A 23,151-nucleotide genomic window follows, 5' to 3' on the forward strand; every position below is an offset into this window, starting at 1 on the left:
ACACCTACTACGAATAGGCCATTGCTTCCTCAGTTCATACCAGGTGAACAACCAGCACAAGTGGAACCACCGGAGGTTGGGTTCCAGGAGTCAGTTTTAGTAGCCACAGCTGAGTGGAGAGCTCTACCCCCTGAGGTTAGGGACATTTTCCCTCTTCCCCAGTATTGTGCACAGCGTAGAGATACAACCAGGTTCAGGGGAGATCGTGGTAATAGACCACACCAGCAGCAGCAGAATTATGATTTGAATAGAGCTACTGGGAAGATTACATTGGCCCCATATAATGGCACAGGAGACACTAGCGCACGAGCGTGGGTCCACAAGCTGGACATATATCTTTCATTGAGGCCCATGCCTGAGCGTGAGGCTATTCAGTTTGCTGTATTGCATTTAGAGGGGATTGCCTATGATTGGTGGCACCATGGATTGGTCACCCAGGATCACACCTTAGTTCACTCCTATACTGAGTTCACTGAGCGTCTCATTGCACGGTTTGACCGTAAGCATACAAAACTTTATTACAGGGAGTTGGCTCACCTTAGACAAACCGGTCATGCAGAAGCCTATATTAATGAGTTCCAACGTATTGCAGTGATGGTACCGGATATGCCCCAGAGACGTAGTGTGATGTTGTTCATTGAGGGCTTGCAGGATAGGCTAAAGGGACTAGTGCGTGCTTTCCAACCAGCAACTCTTAAGGAGGCTATTGAGGTGACATTGAGATTAGATACTGTTCCCACTTCTTATCAGGCAGATAAGAAACCATTTAGAGATTCACGGCCTGCACAGAAGGCCAATACGTCCCAGAACAAAGAAGGGACTTCAGCGAAAACCCCTTGGATGAATCAGGAAACGAGGAATGAATTGAGGAGGAAAAAGTTATGTTTTTCCTGCAAGGAACCTTGGGAACCAGGACACCGTTGCATGGGTAAAGGAAAGGTTCATTTGATTGAGGTGACTTCTGAGTTAGGAGATGAGGAGGTTCTTGATACTGATATTGAGGATGATACAGAGGATGTTGAGCAGGTTCAGACACAGTTGGAGCTAGACATCCCTGAGCCGTTGGCGTCAGCCAAAGTAGCTATGGCTACTCTCTCCAGTTATCCTAAGTTTCATGCCTTCCGGTTGAAAGGTACACTTAAGGGTAAGCGGGTTACCAGCTTGGTTGACACAGGTGCTACGCATAACTTTATTGATCAGAAATTAGTTGAGAGGCGTGGCTTGCAGTATGAGGAGTTTGGTGGTTTTGGAGTGAAGGTGGCAGATGGTGCAGTTTTGGGTTGCACCAAACGGATTCCACAGCTTAGTATTCAGATGGGGAATTATAATTTGACTGATGATTTTTATGTGCTTCCTATAGAGGATTATGATGTGGTTTTGGGCATGCAGTGGTTACAGGGTATTGGGCGTTACATTATTGATCACCACCGTATGCAGTTGGAGTTTCTGTCGGGAGGGAAGAAAGTGATTTTGAGGGCAGCTTCAGATGGTGGACCTAGGGAAGTGACTTCTCGCAGGATGGAGACTATCCTCAGGCATAATGATGTACTCTGGGCTACGCATTGTTTGGTTAAATCCAAAACACCCACACCCCAGGATGGCCGTGTGTTTCATGTGGACATTCAGTCAGTGATGGATCGTCATGGTAGAGTATTTGGTGATATACCTCCTGGAGTGCCACCAGATAGAGGTTTTGAGCATGGTATAGAGTTGGAGGAGGGAGCAAAGCCAGTGATTACTACCCCATATCGTCATCCTAGAGCGTATAAGGATGAAATTGAGAAGACAATTCATGAACTATTAGATATGGGTTTCATTCGGCCGAGTTCTAGCCCGTTTGCTTCTTCCGTAGTGTTGGTTAAGAAGAAGGATGGGACTCTACGGATGTGTATTGATTACAGAGCCTTGAACAAGAAGACAATAAAAAACAGATATCCTATTCCGCGCATAGATGAGTTGTTGGATGAGTTACATGGGGCTGTCTATTTCTCTAAGATTGATCTTCGTTCAGGCTACCATCAGATTCGTGTACGCGCTGAGGATGTACACAAGACTGCTTTCCGCTGTCACTATGGGCATTATGAGTTCCTGGTAATGCCTTTTGGCCTTACCAATGCACCAGCTACTTTCCAGTCCTGTATGAACCATATCTTCAACAAGCAGTTGAGGAAGTCGGTTCTAGTGTTCTTTGATGATATATTGATTTACAGTTGTACTTGGGAGGATCATCTCAGACATCTTGAGGAGGTACTTGGCATAATGGAGGATCAGTCTCTATTTGCTAAGCTTTCCAAATGTGAGTTTGGATTGAGGGAGGTGTTATATTTGGGACATGTGATCAGTGCTGATGGAGTGAAGGTGCATGAGGAGAAGATTCAGGCAGTTCAGAATTGGCCCGTCCCTCAGAACATTACGGAGTTACGAGGATTCCTTGGATTGTGTGCTTATTATAGGAGATTTGTGAAGGGGTTCTCTCAGTTGGCAGCACCTTTGACAGATCTTACAAAAAAGGGGGCCTTCAGATGGACAGAACAAGCGCAGGGGGTCTTTGATAGACTCAAGGAGGTGATGAGCACTTGTCCTGTCTTGGCACTACCTGATTTCTCGCAGCCCTTTGTTCTAGAGTGTGATGCCTCAGGATTTGGTATAGGAGCCGTGTTGATGCAGAACAAACATCCCATTGCCTATGAGAGCAGAAAGTTGAAAAATAATGAGAGGTTGTACTCTACCTACGACAAGGAAATGTTGGCTATCATGCATGCGTTAGCCAAATTCAGACAGTATCTTGTTGGCAGCAAATTTGTGGTAAGAACTGATCACAACAGTCTGAAATACTTCCTAAATCAAACAGAGCTTAATGATAGACAACAAAAATGGATTAGCAAAATTCAGGCTTATGACTTCGATATCGAATTCATAAAGGGGAAGAATAATACTGTGGCTGATGCACTCTCTAGGAAACCTTCATTGGCTGCCCTTTGCTCATTGAGCGAGATTTCAACAGATTGGAAGGCTCAACTCTTAGTTGAGTATTCCAAGGATCCGCATGCTTGTGAGATCATGGATGGTTTGATAGTGGATGACAGATATAGTGTGGTAGATGATATTATCTACTACAAGGGTAGGGTTTATCTTGTTCCGAGTTCTCAGTTGAAGGAACAAATTTTGCGTGCTCTCCATGATACTCCTACAGCAGGACATCCAGGATATGGTAAGACTTACAGGGCGGTTCGTGAGAGATTCTCTTGGAAGGGTCTCAAAGATGATGTTTTACGCCATGTCCGTGAGTGTATGACTTGTCAGCAGAACAAGTCGGAGCATACCTACCCAGCAGGGTTGTTGCAACCCCTACCTATACCGGAACAGAAGTGGACAGGGATCTCAATGGATTTCATTACAGGTCTTCCTCGGGTTCAGGGGAAAGATTGTATTTATGTTGTTGTGGATAGGCTAACAAAGTATGCCCACTTCTTTCCCATTGCACTGGATTTCACAGCATCACAGGTGGCTGAGTTATTTTTTAGGGAGGTATTTAGACTCCATGGTCTTCCCAAGACCATTGTGAGTGACAGGGACAGCAGGTTCATGAGTTCCTTTTGGCAGGAACTTTTCAGGCTTATAGGCACTGAGTTGACACCTAGTACTAGTTACCACCCTCAAACTGATGGACAGACCGAGATAGTCAACAAGTGGGTTGAGGGATATTTGCGTAACTATGTGTCAGGGCAACAAAAAGCATGGGTACGTTGGTTGTATTTGGGCGAGTATTGTTATAATACCACTCACCATATGTCCATTGGCATGACGCCTTTCAGAGCTCTCTATGGATATGAGGCATTATCTTTCACTGATTTGGCAGTTAGTGATAGTAGAGTTCCTTTGGCTCAGGATTGGTTACAGGAGAACCAGGATGTCATGAGATCTCTCAGGGAGAATTTACAGCAGGCCCAGAATCAGCAAAAGATGTACGCAGACAGGCACAGGATTGAGAGAGCATTTGAGGTGGATGATATGGTCTTTCTGCGCTTACAACCATATCGGCAAAGCACCCTAAAAAGGGGGGGAGCTGAGAAGCTCAAACCACGTTTTTATGGTCCATACAGGGTACTCAGGCGAGTGGGAGAGGTTGCATATGAGGTTGAGTTACCACCTGGCAGCAGGATTCATAATGTATTTCATGTATCTTGCCTGAAAAAGGCACTTGGACAGCATATTACAGTTTCACCCGAGTTACCTCCTATGGATGAGGAGGGTAAATTGATTTTGGTTCCTGATGAGATTCTTGAGGTGAGGGAACGACGGCTGAGAAGCCGGGTGATTCGAGAGTATTTGGTTCGATGGAGAGATCTTCCCATAGAGGATGCCACCTGGGAAGGTGAGAGCATTTTACAGCATCCAGCATTACAGTTGCTTGTGGGCAAGCATCTTCGAGAGGGGAGGACTGTCATGTCCCCACTCTAGCTCAGTCTAGCAGAGACATGTGAGTCAGCTTATTATGGGGTCTTGTAGGCTGACAGGGTTGGACAGAGACCCGATATGGTTATTCAGTGTTGGAGACTTGGTGTTCTAGCAGTTATTGATCAGTTGTGAGACATTCCTTGTTTTTAGGAGGCAATTCCTACTTTTTAGGGGGTTTGATCATGCCCAAGGTTGGGTCTCCATGAGATGCCTCTTTGGGTTCAGTTTCAGAGAGATTGGGCTTGTTTCCTAAATTTTAGGAGCATCCCTAGATTTTAGGGATGAGACTACCAGTGAATCCTTGATTTCCGACTTCAGTCACAGACAGGTGACAGGATGATTTTAGGGTTTGTAATGTCAGTTGGGCATTTTGTGGCTATTTGGGTTATATTTTTAATATTTCCTAAGTTAGCGTTTAATAATTAAATAAGGCAAGTTGTTAGCCATTTTGGAGTAATAAGGGGATTTTTGGCCTCATTTGGATGCGCATCCTATTGTGTGATAGCTCGTTGGAAAGATCTTGAAATTCTTTAAATCTTTCTCTTTGGTCTCAGGGCAATTCAGTGAGCGGATTTCTGTCTATGAGGAAAAAGGTCATTTTCTAGTAACATGACCACTTTAAAATAAGAAATTATAACATTTCCACTAGACCACGCCACTTGGAGACAATTAGGGTTCGATTTGCAATTGAGAGGGGTTATAAGGGGATAGGAGCTTCATTCTATCATCATCTTTTGCATATTTGACAACTTGTATGAATTTGCTTTGGAGAGCGATTTCTAGACTGGGACGCAAACCCCAGGATTAGGATTGGCTGGGACGTAGCCCTCAGCAATCTTTGGCACCGGACTTATAAGGCATTGTGCGTGGTGATTAAGGACAGAGGCATCAATTCTCAGTAGGGTTTCAGCGTAGCCTACCATCTTTCCAGTGGAGACGTGGTTCATTGCAGCTGGAGGAATGCCATTTGCAACAAATACACCACGTGGTGTATAGGGTATTGCTTGTATTCACTTCCAGTGTATGTGGGGTTGGAGAACATTCTTCATCTTCCAGTTTGACTTCGAATTTGTATGAGAGCTTGGGAAATACATTGGATTCATTGTTTGGCTTTGTAATTCAGACAAATCTGCCTGGTTAACAGCAAAGATCTATCAGGGATCTTTCAAACACAATCACCATTTGAAATCTTCAATAGATCACCAACAAACATAGAAATTATTCTAGACACCAGCTAGAATGGTGTTCTTCTTCTATATCCATTCGTAATAATGTCAGTTTGCACCAACCTACAAACCCTTTGTGTAGGTCCATCTCTTAATTTGTGCTTAAAAAATGACATTTTGCAACAACTCATGTAACCTATCCACCTCTTTGAAAAGAAATCTACAATCTTGGACTCATCACTCAACTCTTGACAAGGAATGGTTTGTCACATTTTGCAAACATGTTTCAACTACAAAGTCAGAGCTATTACCCTTTTGTGTTCGTAGTAGTCCAAGAAAAAAATCTACAGAGGTTTCTTCTTTCATCACTACTTCTATGTGAAAATTATAGATATCTATGTCCTCCAATGATTCTCCATTTGCAAGCATCACTTTGAGGGCTACTTCCAATTCTTTTGCCTGTGCATAACCTCTTTGGATTTCCTCATTCCTCAGAACATCCACTTGATTCCTACATGGAAATTCATCTTACCAACCGCCTTATGTTGGTTGGCTCACCAACATCTTCTAGAAGAATATGCGTTACCACAACTTGCAACTTTTCTTGCTGCACTCTTAGTTTCAAAATGATCTCCTTCATTCTTCACTAGATCAAACATTCTATCTGATATCTCTACAATATTTGTAACAGCCAAGATCTCCTCCTTCCTAATTAGTCATATATTGTAAGGCATCATATTCTCAAAACTTTCTAGAGTCAGCTGTTTGATTATATTACCATTGCTTCTCATAACAATTACTTGTTGCCTCTAGAGAAAGTGCTTCTCTTCTTCATTTGATATCAGTTACGTCATCAAACATCAACTCGCACATTTTGTACAATTTTTCCCTTTGCAAACTACCTCACTCTTGGTGGTTCAATCCACATTATCCTCCATAGGATGTTTCTTTCCTAAATATTCTAGACCTTTTTAGTTTGCTTCTTCAAGTGATCAATTCAGGATGCTATGTTCCTCATCATCTCCAATAACTTTTCCTACTCTATTCCATTTGCTTTTCTTCTATTTTCTCCAAATTAGGAAATATACTTTTGCCTCCATCAATTAAACCCTTTGGTTTGCATCTTGTCAACAAGGTCCACCAAGTTACTTCACAGTTCAAATCACTTTTTACAAGCTTTTCACACTTAGAAATTGCCACAAATTCAATGCTTCTATTTGCTCACCCTCTCACAAGCCACCCTTGCAAGAATTGGGCCTACTTCTCAATCTTTTGACCTAATCCAATCTCTACCCAAATCATACTTGTTGGAGGATGTGTACACATGGATTTCTTGTACCCAACATTACACCATTGGAAGACATCCTCACTCTCTTTTGGGAATCACCCTTCTTATGGATCACCTTGGTGTGACAGAAACACAAAAGATCTTTGCGACGAACAAAAGAGATTTGTAATCCACCTCTATGATAGATCTTACAATGCAAGACACACACAAGAGATATGTAATCCACCACTCTTATGTATCACTTGCAATGTGATACACATAACAAAACCTCTATGACCCACCCTTTGATGGATTGCCTTTAGTGCGGCATACACGCAAGACTTTTGTTGTGGGGTTATTATTCACTCCAACAATAACCTAATGTTCGATACGACCTGATGCAATCACAAGTGGATGATCTAATCAAAGACTCTCCAAACATGCAACTAACCCTAAATTTAACTAAATGTTCCTGTGGTTCTTGAAGTTGGTTATGATCATTGAATATTTCCCTTTTTTTAGTATATAAACCTATTTGATAAAGTATATGCGATGCCTTATTATTTTGAAATATCAATTATAAGTAGTGGTTTAAATTTGTTTTGATTTAATGCATATGGTATTGATATCATGGATTATTTGGAATTTTGGTCTAGTTTTTTATGTATACCCAAGCCATAATGTACCTAGGATCCAAACAAAATGATGAATCCCTTGTACCTGAATTGGCTCAAACTTGTACCCATATTGGTAACTTAGCTGCTAACCCTAGAATAAGGTTTAAATTTGAACTCACAAATTACACATTGGGTCAGCTATTTACCAAATATAACTTATTTTGTGCATCATCTTTTTGAACAATAGGACTAACATGCTCTCTTATATTTTGATATTTTTAAAAGAGAAGCTTCAAATCTAAAAGTTCTATCCTTAATTAGTGAATTCTTCTAATGCAATATTTATCCATTGAGTGAACTTATTTCTTTATTGTTTTAATCTTGCCTTTTAGTTCATGCGACTCCATCTTTTATTTTCTATTCCCCTGGAACAAAGTTATCTTTAGTCCTCTACCCATTTTCTCTGATTAATGCTATGCTTTTATGCTTATTCCATCTTCCTTAGTTAAACTAATTATTTCTTAGTATCCTCCTATATCAGTTATTGATCTGATGAAACATAAGAGGGCTAATTTTAGTATCGTAAAGATTGGGAAAAACACCAAATGGATAGGTGCCTCCCTTGCAATTTCATATACTAATAAAAAAATTGCTATGCAGAAAAATATTTTTGTTAATTCAATTGCAGAGAATTTGCACATGTTAATAATTGCAATTTTAGTGTAATTTCAGAAATTACTTAATTTTCTAAAATTAGAGTGACTTGATATTTGACATCAACTACACAGTTATCTTAGGCATTTTGATAAATCACAGGTGCATCTTAATTTTAATGCCAATCAGAATGTTAACTGAAAAAAAGGGGATCTCATTCTGATCTTAATCTTCTCGCCACGCTTGTTTTTATGATAACTGTGTACATGGTTGCAATAGCTAATAATTCTAAATTTGTAATAAGTTGGACTTGCAAAACTAGAGATGCTTTATTCAATTATATCAGAGTAATGTTTGTTTTGAATTAAATATTTAGGATAAATTAATTTCATGACAAAATTCCATGCAAAGTGAAGCTTAATTTCTCCCTGGGATATGTTTGTTTTTAAGTTTCTTACAGTTTTTTTTCAGGGACTTGTTTGTTGATAAGCTGCCTTCATGTTTTGAGTGACAGAGCAAAGAAAAGGCTGAAAACAAGAAGGGTGAGAAAATATGTACATTATGTAATGTAGGGAAACTTACCTTTCGGCTACCACCTATTTATTGCTCATTATGTCCATCCCGTATCAAGCCGAAAACATTATATTACTTTGTGGCATCTGATGATGCAAGACATTGCATTTGCAAAGGTTGCTATGATAAGATTCAAAGTAATGTGGTTAAGCTAGATGGGAATGCATATGCCAAGTCAAAGCTTATGAAGAAAAAAAATGAGGAAGTTGCAAAGGAAGAAGTGGTGAGCAATTAGTACTTTAGAATATTGTTAATGTCATGACTTGTTGTAAATTCTTTCTGAACCTTGCTACATTTTACTTTGCAGTGGGTGCAATGTGATAATTGTAAGGAGTGGCAACATAGTATATGTGCACTATTCAATGGTAAAAGGAATGAAGAGGGCATGCCAAAGTATACATGTCCGAACTGTTATATAGAGCAGATAGAAAGGGGTGTCTGGAAACCATTACCACAGAATGCTATTCTTCGGGCAAAGGATTTACCAACAACATGTCTGAGTGACCACATGGAACAAAGGCTTTGTGGACGGCTAAGGAAGGAAAGAGAAGAAAGAGCAGAAGCCTTGGGCAAGAGCTTTGAGGAGGTAACATTCTTCTTGCTATTTATTTTGATTGGTTGGTACTTGATTTTCAGCTAAGGTGACAAATAGCAAAATCCTTAGGCAAGATTTCTAAGGGAGTTAATGATTGCTAACCATTTGGTTGTTATGTGTTAGCTAGAATAAAAATCTATAAAATATTTCATTTTGGAAGACTTTTTAAGGAATTTGATGATCAGATATTGGTTATCATTGTGCATACTTTGATATCTTTTACGTTCCAATGAAAATCCCACTAATGATACCACTTGTTGGATTAACTTAGGGAGTTAGATGAATCATAATTAGTTCCTTCTCTTGTACTTCTATAATTATACAATTAAATTGTTTTTCATGTTAGAAATATGAGCTTCTCTCTTTGCACATTTTTTTTCACAAATAACTGTTTTAAGAGGTATACAGAATTGACTGCTTATGAAGGTATTATTAATATTTTTCTTATCTGAAATTTGAAAGCTACAATGAATCTTTGATTACACTTATCAATCTTTAAATAAGTTTTCATTATGTAATTACAAACTAAATATGCAATTTGTTTATTAATCTTTGACAGGTACTAGGCACAGAAGAGCTTGCTGTGAGAATAGTATCATCAGTTGATAAAGTATTAGAAGTAAAAAAACAATTCTCACAATTTTTGCAAATAAAAGATTTTCCATCGACATTTCCATATAAATCAAAGGTTAAAAACATGATATGTTCATTCATCATTATTTTATTTTTTGTGACAAACAATTGTTAGCAAGATAAAATGAAATCTTTACAAGTGTTATTCCATGGCATGTGGTCACAGGTCCTCCTCTTATTTCAAACAATTGAAGGTGTAGAGATTTGCCTCTTCTGTATGTTTGTTCAGGAATTTGGATCAGAATGTTGCCATCCAAATCAACGACGCATTTATCTCTCATACTTGGATTCTGTGAAGTACTTCAGGCCTGATGTGAAAACTGTGACTGGTGAAGCGCTCCGTACTTTTGTGTTCCATGAAATTCTGGTATGTCTGTGTCAAGCTAGAAACAAAAATGGTTAGCTAGCTCATAAGTTCAGCCAATTTTTAAGTGTGTCAAAGATGATAATAGGAAGGGATCACCCTGCTGAGATCAAGTGTCTAAAAGCTGCTTGTGATTCTTTAAAGATTTTTTTTTTACATTTGTGGTTTCTTGTGATTAATTATCTATGCGATCCTTCTGAAGATAAATGATTTCTTAGGCAGAGAAGAGTGGAGATTAAGAGTGTTATCAATCTGTTGAGATAGTTGTGGTTACAATTGTTGTGTAGCTTTCTGCAGTGAGGATTCCTAAATGATTTGATTGTTTAACAGATTGGATATTTGGAATACTCTAAGAGACGGGGGTTTGCTAGTTGTTATATATGGTCCTCTCCTCCATCAGAAGGGGATGATTACATTCTCAATTGTCATCCTGAAATACAGAAGACACCACAAACTACCAAGCTCCGTGATTGGTGAGTAAGAATTCTTTTGTCTTCTGATAATAATACATGTCAAAATCCAGATATTCGAAATCTTATTTTAAATAATAGTAGTTATACTGCTGCATGACTATGATGATAAATATTTTCTCAAAATCTTCAAAAAAGATGCAAGACAATTGACACTGCTTGATTGAAGATGAATTGCAACAATTGCAATGTGAATTTAATTTTCAGTGCTAATATAAGACTAATAATAATCGTGTATAATGCAAAACTGATACTAAAACTAAGTGATGGATATGTATGGGTTAGGTATCTTTCAATGCTGCATAAGGCCAGAAAGGAAGAAATTGTGGTGCATGTAACAAATATGTATGATTACTTTTTTGTGTCTACTGGAGAGCAAAAGGCTAAAGTAACTGCAGCTCGCCTTCCATACTTCAATGGGGACTATTTCTCCGATGAAGCAGAGAATGTGATAATATCCAAACTTAAAGAAGAGGAAGAACATCGACAGAAATATCAGAATATAAACAAGTCTACCACAAAGAGGTCTTCAAGAGCTGCTGCTCAAGCAGAATGTGACAGTGATTCTTCAAAAGATAGTTTGCTAATGAAAAAGGTAAAATATCATTTCTTGGTTTTTTGTTCTAGTTCTGGTGTGATGGTTGGTTCACCAGGAAATACTCTTCCATTTTAATATTAGAAAACTATGATAATCTCTTTCCTGCTTACCATTTTGTTGTATATTTTCAGCTTGGAGATCGCATCTATCAGTCAAAGAAAAACTTCATTATGGTTCACTTGCAGCATGCATGCTCACATTGTTGTTTCTTTATTGTTTGTGGCAAGCGGTGGGTTTGCAAGGAGTGCGAAAATTTCCAGCTTTGTGACAAGTAAGTATTTTGTTCTGATATTGGAAGACCATTTAATTAGTTTTATGAAAAATATTCATATTCTTAATCTAAGTAAAAAAATGAATTGATTGTGATGTTATTAAATCAAAGTATATTCAGTTTCATGGGAAGATATTTTGTCTCCTTTTTTATACGTTCTTGCGCTATCTCCTTTTAGTTAAGCACACATCAAAACTACACCAATCTGTACATCTGCAGAGGCAGAAGCTATTACTGATACAGTGATGCTCTTCTCTGATTCTCAGCCAGTCAAATACTAGAACTTGGAATTAATGTTTTTTCTGCTGCAAACTTTTAGAGTTGATATCATATCTAGATCTGAAATTCAGCAGTAAAGATTCGGCCTTTACTAGTTATTTTCGGCTACCTAACATCAATCTCATTAGAAAAGGACTCTATACTTGCCTATAACAAAGTTTGTAACATTGTGAACAAATATTTCCTTCTTTCATTGATCACTACAGGATTATTATAAAAGTGAAAAGACATCTGTTACAAAAATAGAAAGGCCAATGAGTGAAAACCAGAGGGGATTATAAAAGGTTGGAGAAACTGAGAAAAAGTAGAGGCTGTTTGCCTTTCATGGCTATTAAAAAAAGTCTTCTATGGGTAAGGATACCATCCTTCTAATGGCTTGGGGATGTCCTCTCCATTTTGTGAACTTAGGGTCAGATACAGATGAAATGCGGTCATTTTTACCCTGGATTTGTGGAAATTATACATGGACATGTCATCCCAAGAATGTTTAAGATCTTCATGGAGCTGTACTGACAATATTTTGTGTTTATTATTTTTTCGGGGACATATTGCCAAGATGTGCAGAATATTTTCTACTTCCTAGATGTCCTAAATGACCTGAAAAACATGTCTTAAGAGAAGAAAAAAGGGCTTCATGCTTGCAGCTTAGCATTTAATTTGCCTTGACTTAGTAATCATTGCAGTATTTTTTATTTTCCTTTTGTCATTTGAGATTTAGACTCTTGTTAGTTTATTTTCATGATATTATATACAATCCAATATATGGACTCATATTTGTCATCTTAAATTTCCATGATCCATGGTCAATGTGCAGTGTTCAGTGTTCAGTGTCATAGCTTCTATGTTTATATTTTCAATCGAGCTTTTTAGAATCTATAAAGATGCCTAATTATGTATTGAAAAGCCATAAAATTTGTATGTCTTTTGAATTTTCTGGTATGTTCAATTAGAAAATTAATTTATAATATATAAGCTTTGTAGGTTTTGTCCACATTGTAGAACTGATTGGCAAGCTTCTAGATTCAACTGCACAAAATAATTCATCTCTAGGTTATTGTGTAAAAGCTTGAGAGGAAAGCTTGAAGTGATATAAAAATGATTGATATACAGTTCTCATAAGATTGTACATTAAAATACTCAGTAATATTTGGCATAATTTCAGGCCATAGATATTAGATGGGGATTGATACTGGTAAGGCAGACAGGGATGTGTACTAGTGTGTTATTTTTCAGAAAAAAATGGGAAGAGACATATACTTGGAGACCTTGGAAATAGAAAGTATCTAAATAGAAGTAACAAAAATAGTCAAAAATAATTATACAATGGCTATGCATCTTTAGGAATATTGATGCAGAGCATCCTCACCAAAACCACATTGGGGAGATTTCTTTCTCCCAACTTACCTAACCAATAGGTACTAAGTCTTACATAACTTCATAAATCCACTCACAAGGCTCTTGTTCCACTCACAAGGCTACAATAGCCCAAAACCCACCCAAGCTTCTCAATCCCTTATCCAACCACTCACACACATTCCTCCATGCATAATCAACTCTCTTAAACCCCAAACCATTCTCCATAGCATTTAAACACCATTAGTCTCCTTTGTACTCACACAACCAAGGCTGCCCCAACTAGGACTCCCACTTTCCACTAGTTCCCAATTTCACAACTTGCCACAAGTATTCTTCACAAACACATAACTCCCTTGTCAATCCTAATAGGCTTATCAACATGTTCACTTTGGATTCTCTCTACTTACCCAACCTCCCAAAATGACAAAACAATGTTCATTGAGGACTCACTGTTTTTAGGACAGCCAACAACATGTTTAGGACAGTTAATAACATGTTTAGGACAGTCATATATTAAGGCTTCTTTTCCACTTATCAATGCCTCCAAAGGCTTCTAGAGACTTAATAGGGTCTTCCCAATCACTCACCAACTCCAACTACAAAACCAACCAGCATTCAAACTCACAAACACAAGTTCTTGTTAAACTGTCAAACTAGGACAGCCACTAGCAATTTTAGGACAGTCAATAGTTTGTGCATTTGGATTGTTTCCCCAACTTGACAACCCTTGTTCCCTGTCTATGGAACCCTCACACACTCTCCACAACCCTTACTTGACCCCTCAAAGTCCTTCAAGGCACTCAAGCCAATCAAAACTTCCACTTTTACACAGCTGTCCCAGACTCAGACACAATTTCAGTCATCTTCGTTCAAGTTTGCACAAGCCAAAATCATGTATGAATCCCTGAAACAAAAAGGAAACTAAAATAAATATATTTTCCCTCCATTTCAAAAATTGTTGGCCCTTGATCACGTGGAATGGAGGCTATTTACATTATATAATGTCTCAGCAAACCCTAGGGCAGGGTTTTGACTGTTTTTACAAAAATTAAGAGAACTCCCTCAAAACTCGATGAAAAGAAATGAAACAAAAACAAGAACACTCAGTATTCACCCCTTTGTCATTTAAAAATTCTTTAGAATGCAGATAGATGAGTTTTGAATAAGAAAAACACTTGTTTTCAGACTGTCACGTCTGAGAAATGCAAGAAAGTGCAGAAAATTCACAACTTTATTGATATTTTGCTTATTACATCCACCAACTAGGCATCTCCAAACGTGTACAAGGGTTTTATAATGCCTTCCAATCCTCCACACGGTTATAACCCACCTTTACAACTCATTTTAATAATAAACACATAATTACCCTTACAAACTCAAAAGTTGCTTGACAACTCTTTTGTCAATTTTGACAATTTTGCTTGAAATTGCATCTAGACTTAATCTATGGCTCCCATGCCCCAATAATGAATCAAATAGGTCCAAATAGACCACAAAGACCCTTACATATCATAAAACAACATATTTGACCCATTGACACTCATTTTCAACATATTGACAACTTTTGACAATTTTTGACAATATTGACTATATGACTTCAACATGACTCAAAACACCTTCTAATGACTTCAAAGAAACTTATTACATCAAGAATGGTCATGATCGACCTTATTACTTCACATGAACTCAAAAACCTTAAAATATTGTATCATGGCCTCACTAAGGCATAAAGACCTATTAGGTGCTCCTACACCAAATATAGAATGCTTTCAAAAATTAAAAACTAACATCTCAAAGTACTGAAATAGATTTCAATGAAAATAAACCTTAATTATATTGATAATTGATATTTGATGATCATCATGACAAACAATTAAATTTTAAATCATAATCACTTGGATGTAGAAAAAGGGTTTGCGAGGAGAATCACATTAATTCTATTTTCCATGGTGTTTTTGGGGTGACAGTTGTAATGTCCCTTCTAGTTAGAGATTACTGTCCTGCAAACAGATTGTTAGAATACAACATATAAATATATATATAAACCATTTTTAATTTGCAATCTATCTTTAATACTTAATCAACATAATCATAATTTTCATCTAATAAAAAGGATACGAATGCCATACAAAAGTATGTCCTTAGGCGGCCGTGAAGCTCGCCTTCTTGGAACCCCTTGGTTCCAAGCCCTCCAGGAAATCAAAGATGAGTTCAAATCCTGTCTTGGGTGTAACCTCTTACACCCAAGCTATCCAAGGAAGACCCTTGTCTATTCCTTGCCTTGGGTGATGCCTCCATCATCCAAGTCCTCAGAGGGGACCGGCCAGATCCGTCTCTTCTTGGTTGAGTTTAATCAACCAAGCCATACATATGCATATCAGTTTTCAGTATATATACTGCCCTAGGGATTATTATAATCCTTTCCTTAGACTAAGGGAGTTTCCTCCCTATAGCCTCCAACATGTAATCACATTTATAATACATTTTTGCATTTTATTACTATTTTCCATTCCATAATTCACATTTACATATTCCTGATTTAACATGTATTCCCTAACATATATTCATAAAAATGTTCATTATCCAATATTCGCATTTATTTCTTAACGTATATTCCTACTATTCATTGATATGTATTTATTACTTATGTTTACACATGTTTATTAACATCTAAGAACTTTTCATTAACATATGTATTAAAATTGTTCATTATTTCTATTCATTAATATATATATATATATATTAAACTATTCATTATTTATATTCATTAATATATATATTAAACTATTCACCATTTATATTCATTAATATATATATTAAAATATTCATCATTTATATTTATTAATATATATATTAAACTATTCATTATTCATATTCATTAATATATATATTAAACTATTCACCATTTATATTCATTAATATATATATTAAAATATTCATCATTTATATTTATTAATATATATATTAAACTATTCATTATTCATATTCATTAATATATATATTAAAGTATTCATTATTCATATTTATTAATATATATATTAAACTATTCATTATTCATATTCATTAATATATATATTAAAGTATTCATTATTTATATTTATTAATATATATATTAAACTATTCATTATTTATATTCATTAATACATATATTAAAATATTTATTACTTATTTATATCTACATTCTGTGACCCCTTACCTGTTCGCAGATCACAACCTGCTGTCGAAGTTCCCACTGTGGTTGTCGTCTTCAAATGGGAGTCCGCAGTTCCTGGTTCACGTCCTCCCGTCTCCTCTTTTTTTCCTTTCCCCTCCCCAAATGAATCTCTCCCCTATTTATCCCTTCATGATGGGAGAGTCACAACTCTTTTATTTTTTAAATCGCACCTTTTGGATATAATAAAGTACTTCATTATTTCTGAATTAGTCATCATACATAATATATTTTCTTAATCAAACTGTGTGTTACATCAATCCTAGAATCGCACCATTTTAGAGTACTTAATTATTATTTGTTTGACTAGCCATTATCGTTGTTTACGTCTTGACCACTTATTTGCCGTTTTTGACTGATCGCTGCCATTTAATTTTAATTGCCCTTTTTGGCTGATCGCTGCCATTTAATTTTAATTGCCCTTTTTGACTGATCGCTGCCATTTAATTTTAATTAACTGCTAGCGATGTCTTAATTGGACTCCAGATAAATGCTGATAAGGCTTCACGTATTATGTATTGCAGTTTAGAGGAAAAGCCAGACAACTTTCTTGTGTCAGAAACCGTGTCAGACATTGTCTCCTATACCAATTGATACCACTCTGCAGCGATTGGATATAATGGTCTCAAATGAATCATGTTGTAGTAATATATTGTTTACTGGGTAAATGTCATGGAATATAATTAATTTCACAGCAGCAACTTTACACAGCTGTTTTATATATATATATATATATATATTTGTCTATTTATTTATTTATCTGGATATGTCCTTAAAACTAGACTCTATAAGTTCATATATACGATGATCAACTGCAATTTAGAAATCTCTATTTCATGTCTTTTGACCATTCATATTTTAATTATGTTACATTTTAATTTAAATTATATTTTTATTTTTATTTTATTTAAATATATTATTACTATTTAATATTATATCTTATTTTAGAAAGGGGACATTACAACAGTTTAGGGAACCATTTTTAAGGATGACAAGATGCATTTTGTGGATTATTTTTTGGGGGCATTTTTAGGGGATGGAATGGGATTGAATTTTATATACATATATATAAATTTATTTATTTACGTTGAGTTATATTTGTTGGCAAAGATGCAATAGCAAGATTGTCATCTCACAATCATGGTTTCCAAGTCTTGAATGGGAAGGAAGTTGCTTTGTTTTTATTTTCACAAGTTTTGTTTGTTGGGTGATGTCATGTTATAGTTCAAGTGGTCTGATTATCATCATTTGATATATTCATTTTCTTTATGCAACTTTTTTGCAATATTCTTTTGTAACATATTGATATCATGGGTGCTTTTAAGCAAAAAAAAATTATAGTACCTAAATGCTGCAACTATTAGCACATTGTGGATTTTCTCAAACAGTCATTTGATGTTATACAATACATAACGATTAGCATTGTTTTGGTGCTGGTGACTTATGTGTGCCAGCAGATTTTAAAATGTTTTTAAATAAAACTGAAGGTCTCTTTTCTATTGGAAGAAAAAACATAGATGGGGGGATGCCTAAGTGTTCTTGGGATGGTTGAGTGATATATTAGACCTCCCCAACCATCCTAGGGATGCCATTCTTGGGATGGATCCTTAGTTTCCACATGGATAGGGGATGGCCAAGAGATGAATCCTACATTCTCACTATCTCAAGAAAGATGGGGAATGGAGATGCAAATGTGGATTCAGGTTAGGAGGATGTGTCCTCATGTTACACAATATTATTCTATAAACATGGTATGGAGGTACTAAGACATGGCTATATTTTCAATCACTTGATAAGGTTTTAGTGCATGTAGATGTCTTAAGCCTTATTATTGAGGTTTTTGAAAGAATCAGTTGAACCATGGTTTTTTACCCGAAAGGGTTTTCCACGTGATAAATTTTGGTGTCTTTGTCTTCCTGCATTCTTTTCTATTAATTTTTTGTGTTAAAGAATAAAATTTAATTGAAATGTTCAAATACTGATTCACTACCCCCCCTCAGTATTTGCTTTGTGATCATCAATTGGTATCAGAGCAGGTACCTTCTGTTATGGCTTAAAATCTTGAAGGTTGATTCTATTGATACTCAAAGATGAATGCTTTGAAAGGTCTTGCAACGAATAGAGCCCCTCTATTTGATGGTTCTAATTATGCCTTTTGGTGTGTAAGGATGAGAGCATATTTGATGTCTCTTGGATTCGATGTTTGGAATAGTGTTGTGTCAGGTTACACACCTCCTCAGAATCCTCCATCTATTGCTGATGAAAAGAAGGAGTTTGAAAGAAATGCTAAGGCTATGAATGCTATTTTGTGTGGATTGTCAGAATCAGAATTAGTGAAAGTTATGTACTTTGATAGTGCTCAAGCTATGTGGGATAAGCTTAAAAATGCCTACGAAGGAGATGAAAAAGTGAAAAAGGCCAAGCTTCAGACTCACCGGATGCAATTTGAAAGTCTGAAAATGAAAGAGGAAGAAAATGTTGCAGCATATTTTCTAAGGGTTGATGAAGTGGTTAACTCTCTTAAAGGCTTAAGAGAAACAATTGATGATAAAGTTGTTATACAAATTTTTTTAAGGTCACTACCTTTAAGGTTTGATGTAAAGATTTCTATAGTTGAAGAGATAGCTAATCTTGATTAGATGACCATTGACAAGCTCAATGGTATATTGACTGCATATGAGATGAGGACAAACATAGAGTCAACAAAGAGGGAGTCTGCCTTCAAAGCATCAAAGAAAGGCAAGCAAAAAGAGCAAAGTTCATGTGATAGTTCAAATGATGATTTTGATTCAGAAGAACCATTCGTCATGAGAAAGTTAAGAAAGAACACGAAGAAGATGCCTCTCAAGTGTTTTAACCATGGAAAAGTTGGACATTTTGCAGCCAAGTGTCCATATGAGAATAATGAAGATAGTAGTTATGAAAAGAAGCCTAAGTTTAACAAAAAGAAGTACAGAAGAAAAGATAAGAAGTCATGGAAAACCAGAAAGAGTATATTCAAAAGAGGAAAGTGATTCATCTGAAGAAAGTGATGAAGAATGTTAGACTGATAAGATTTTGTTTATGGCTCTAGAAGAAACTCTTGCTGAAAATCAAGAAGATGAAGATTTTTTTGGTGAAGAAGATGGAGAAGTGGATCTTGAACAAGAATTGCTAAGTGCTCTAAGTGATATTAAAAGTCTCAAAAGGAAAAAATAGAATTTGAAGCTGCTGCTCAAAGAAGAAAATGGAGAAAAAATGAGGAAATCACATGCTCTTGATGATGTTGAAAATTTCATAGATAATTTGAAAATCCTAATTGAGAAAGAAAAGAAGAGTGAAGAAGAACTAAAAAATCAGATCAAGCTAAAAGAGGTAAGCTGTGAGAAACTTGAGGCTGAGATTGTCTCTCTCAGAAGGTTAGATAAATCTTCATCACTGTTGAACCATGAGAATATAAATCAAAAAGGTTCTATGTCACTAGATGACATCTTGAGCTCACAAAAGCAATCTTCTGATAAGGGTGGAGTTGGTCTTGAAGAAGGTCAAAATTCTATCTCTGAAAAAGATGGACAGCAGAAGACAAATGCTAGTGGCACAATGAATTCATCATCAAAAGTCAGAAACAATATTTTCAAGAGGCCTCCTATCTCAAGGCAAAGACATATGAATAGGTTCAATAATTCCTTTTTCAATGGTTATTGTTTTTCTTGCAACTATTTTGGACACAAATCCATCAATTGTAGAAGGTTTACAAGGAATGATTTTAGTTTTAGGAGTTAGAATTCTTTTATTTCTCCAAGGAATTACAATATATTATGCTATAAATGTAATAATCCTAGTCACATTGCAAAAGTTTGTAAAAATGAAATGACAGATTTTATTAAATAGAGCAAGAAGGATGAGAATGTGGAAAAGGCAAAGGAGGTTGCTAAGATTTGAAAGAAGAAAGAGAAGGAAGTGCCGGCGGAATCTTTGATTCGGCAAACAGCCCCCCATGTACAAAATGAAAAAAGACAAATGGTATATTGACAATGGCTGTTCTAGGCATATGACTGGAGACAAAAGTAAATTTCTTATTCTCAGAAGAACTAATGGAGGTAAGGTAAGATTTGGTGGTAATTTTTTAGCAAAAATCAAAGGTACAGGTACACTTGTTTTGAATGATGGTGTGACAAAAATTGAGAATGCTTTATATGTAGAAGGTCTGAAGCAAAATCTATTAAGTGTGAGCCAATTGTGTGATCAAGGACATAGTTTGAGTTTTAATTTAGATTGTTGTGAAATTATAAAAGATGGCAAACATTTTGCAATTGCAAATAGAGCTGCTAACAATTTATACACTCTTGATGATATCAAAAAGGAGAAGTTTGGAGTATTTTCACTCTATCATTGAGCTTCCTGCTTGGGCTCAGGGGGAGTTCTTTCATTGTCATATTCTTTCAGCCCCATTTTTGTTATGCAGGATGGTTTCAGCTTTTGCAGGTTAGTTTTGTCATTGATGTCAAGGGGGAGAAGTAAGTTTGGGGGAGCAGTATCTCAGGGGGAGCAGTTTTTGTTTTGTTGGTTTCAGGAGATGGTAGTTGCAAATGGGGTTTGCCATCAATGATAAAGGGGTAGATTATTAGACATTTTGTCATTGATGTCAAGTGGGTTTGTCAAGCTAGTGCTATTCAAGTTAGAGGACTTCTCAAAGTAATTTTTGTATTAAGTTTGAAGTGCTTTTTGAGCTGTTGTTTATTCATTAGATCTTATTTTTGCTTGAGGTGCTTGAGCTGCTTGCTTGGCTGTCAGCTTCACCTGGTTGCTTGCCTACTTCAGCTGGGTGTGTGTTTGCATCAACATATGGTTGTCTACTTGTCATTTAGTCAACAACTTTGTCCGTTTTCTTGCCATGTCATCTTTTGGATGCCAAAAAGGAGTTTGATTTTGTATTAACACTTGAATTTTCTTTAAAGTTCGTTCACTCTATTTTGGGATGGCAACTACAGGTTTTGTTTTTAATGGGAAAGTGGTTCGACTTGTTTTCAGAATATTCTGAACATTTTACACTTGCATATGCCACGTTTTTGGTGAACCGATAAATCATTCTTTGTCTATAGCTGCGATGGGGCTGCCTTTATTATTATGGTGATGTAAGGAGGAGATTCGTTTTATTTCTTTGGCTTCTTGTAACGTCTTTTGAAAGATGTGGTCAGAGTTTTTGAAGTCATGTTTCTCCATTAAGTGCGTAGTGGTGAATGTTTAATGGTGCTTTTTTTTTGAGAGGCTCCGATAAGGAAGGAAGACGTTTTTGGAGCAAGGCTGTGGGAGTGCCGAGTGGAGTCGTGGAAATTTATTAGTTGTGCTGGGCATTCCATGAAAAAAAAAACAGCTTTATACCTGTGTGGGCGTGGAAGGAAGGTTGTGGTCGAGGTGTGTGCTGGGGAGTTGACTCAATCATTTTGAATCATATTTGTGGGGAGTTGCCGAAAATAATTATTCTTGCTAAATCGTGCCTTGAAGAATATAATTGTAGCTTTTAAAATCGGATTTTCGGCTATTGATTGATAGAAGGTCGATATTTTTGAAAGGTAGCCGAAAATCTTTTGAGCGATGAAGAGCCGATTTCTTTCAAGATAGATGGTTGACCGAGTTCAATTTTTTTGGGGAGAGATATACGCAAACAAAAAGGGAGTCGAGTCTTTCTGTAGATACCTTTTTTGGGTTTGAAGCGGCAGTTTATGTCTCAAGCATATTTGATTTGGAGCTCTCTTCTGAGTAGTATATACATCTTGTAAAGAAGATATTATACTTGGAGCTGTGCATAGTGGCTGAAGTTTTCTTAGAACTACAATTATATGAAATTTTGAATGTGAGCTGTAAGTGGACCTTTGATGGAGTTGTTTTGAAATAAGTTGTGCCAGCTGAACTGTGCTATAATGACTTTTTATCATGATGTGGTATCATGAGTATTCTGGACATAGTGAATAGATGTCGTGTTTTTTTAATTAGAAGAATGTACTGAGAGTGTGTAATGGATGCTGAGGTAATTCGTTATCTTTGAAAATCATAATTTGTTCATAGGAGGAGTTGTCGAGTTATGAGAAGCCATTCTTTTCAAATGACACTACAGAGTTTTTTTTTTGAGCTGGTTTAGTCTAAGGTTGGTGCCTTTGTAATCAGAGTAGGTGCTTTGTTAAGTTTGTTTTTTTGTGAGTTGGTGCTCACCTTTTGTAAACTGGGTTGGTGCCCATTAATGCTTTTGAAAGAATCAGTTGAACCGTGGTTTTTTACCCGAAAGGGTTTTCCACGTGATAAATTTTGGTGTCATTGTCTTCATGCATTCTTTTCTACTAGTTTTTTGAGTTAAAGAATGGAATTTAATTGAAATGTTCAAATACTGATTCACCCCCCCTCTCAGTATTTGTTGTGTGATCTTCAACTATGATGCCCATTTTTGATTCACAACTACCACAAAATATGAAGATGGAGTCAATATTATCTCTGTTGTAAAATTGCAGAGTTAAATTTATTTCAGATTCCAATTGCAAAAAGAAAGACTTTGCTCCCACAAATTGTTTTCTGCTAGTTATCCTCTTATCTCATTGGCAAATGTGTCTATAAATATTAATGATATTTACAAAACTACAAGGAGAAGCTAAACCATTCATGGAAGTT

The 23,151-nt window shown here is 36.4% G+C and overlaps 1 protein-coding gene across 7 annotated transcripts in view; it reads left to right on the forward strand.

Annotated features, from left to right (window-relative positions):
- LOC131067441 (histone acetyltransferase HAC12) overlaps window positions 1-23,151 on the forward strand; it is a 145,223-nt gene that overhangs the window by 18,730 nt on the left and 103,342 nt on the right. For 6 of the 7 annotated variants that reach the window (XM_058002465.2, XM_058002457.2, XM_058002469.2 and 3 more), the window contains 7 exons: window positions 8,677-8,958; window positions 9,043-9,321; window positions 9,890-10,018; window positions 10,130-10,330; window positions 10,658-10,800; window positions 11,083-11,392; window positions 11,527-11,666. In XM_058002465.2, the coding sequence (XP_057858448.2) occupies window positions 8,677-8,958; window positions 9,043-9,321; window positions 9,890-10,018; window positions 10,130-10,330; window positions 10,658-10,800; window positions 11,083-11,392; window positions 11,527-11,666 (1,484 nt within the window). The remainder of the gene's footprint in view (window positions 1-8,676; window positions 8,959-9,042; window positions 9,322-9,889; window positions 10,019-10,129; window positions 10,331-10,657; window positions 10,801-11,082; window positions 11,393-11,526; window positions 11,667-23,151) is intronic. The other variant, XM_058002487.2, reaches the window with a different exon arrangement.

The sequence above is a fragment of the Cryptomeria japonica genome, chromosome 5 (assembly GCF_030272615.1).
Source record: "Cryptomeria japonica chromosome 5, Sugi_1.0, whole genome shotgun sequence".
Lineage (NCBI taxonomy): Eukaryota > Viridiplantae > Streptophyta > Pinopsida > Cupressales > Cupressaceae > Cryptomeria > Cryptomeria japonica.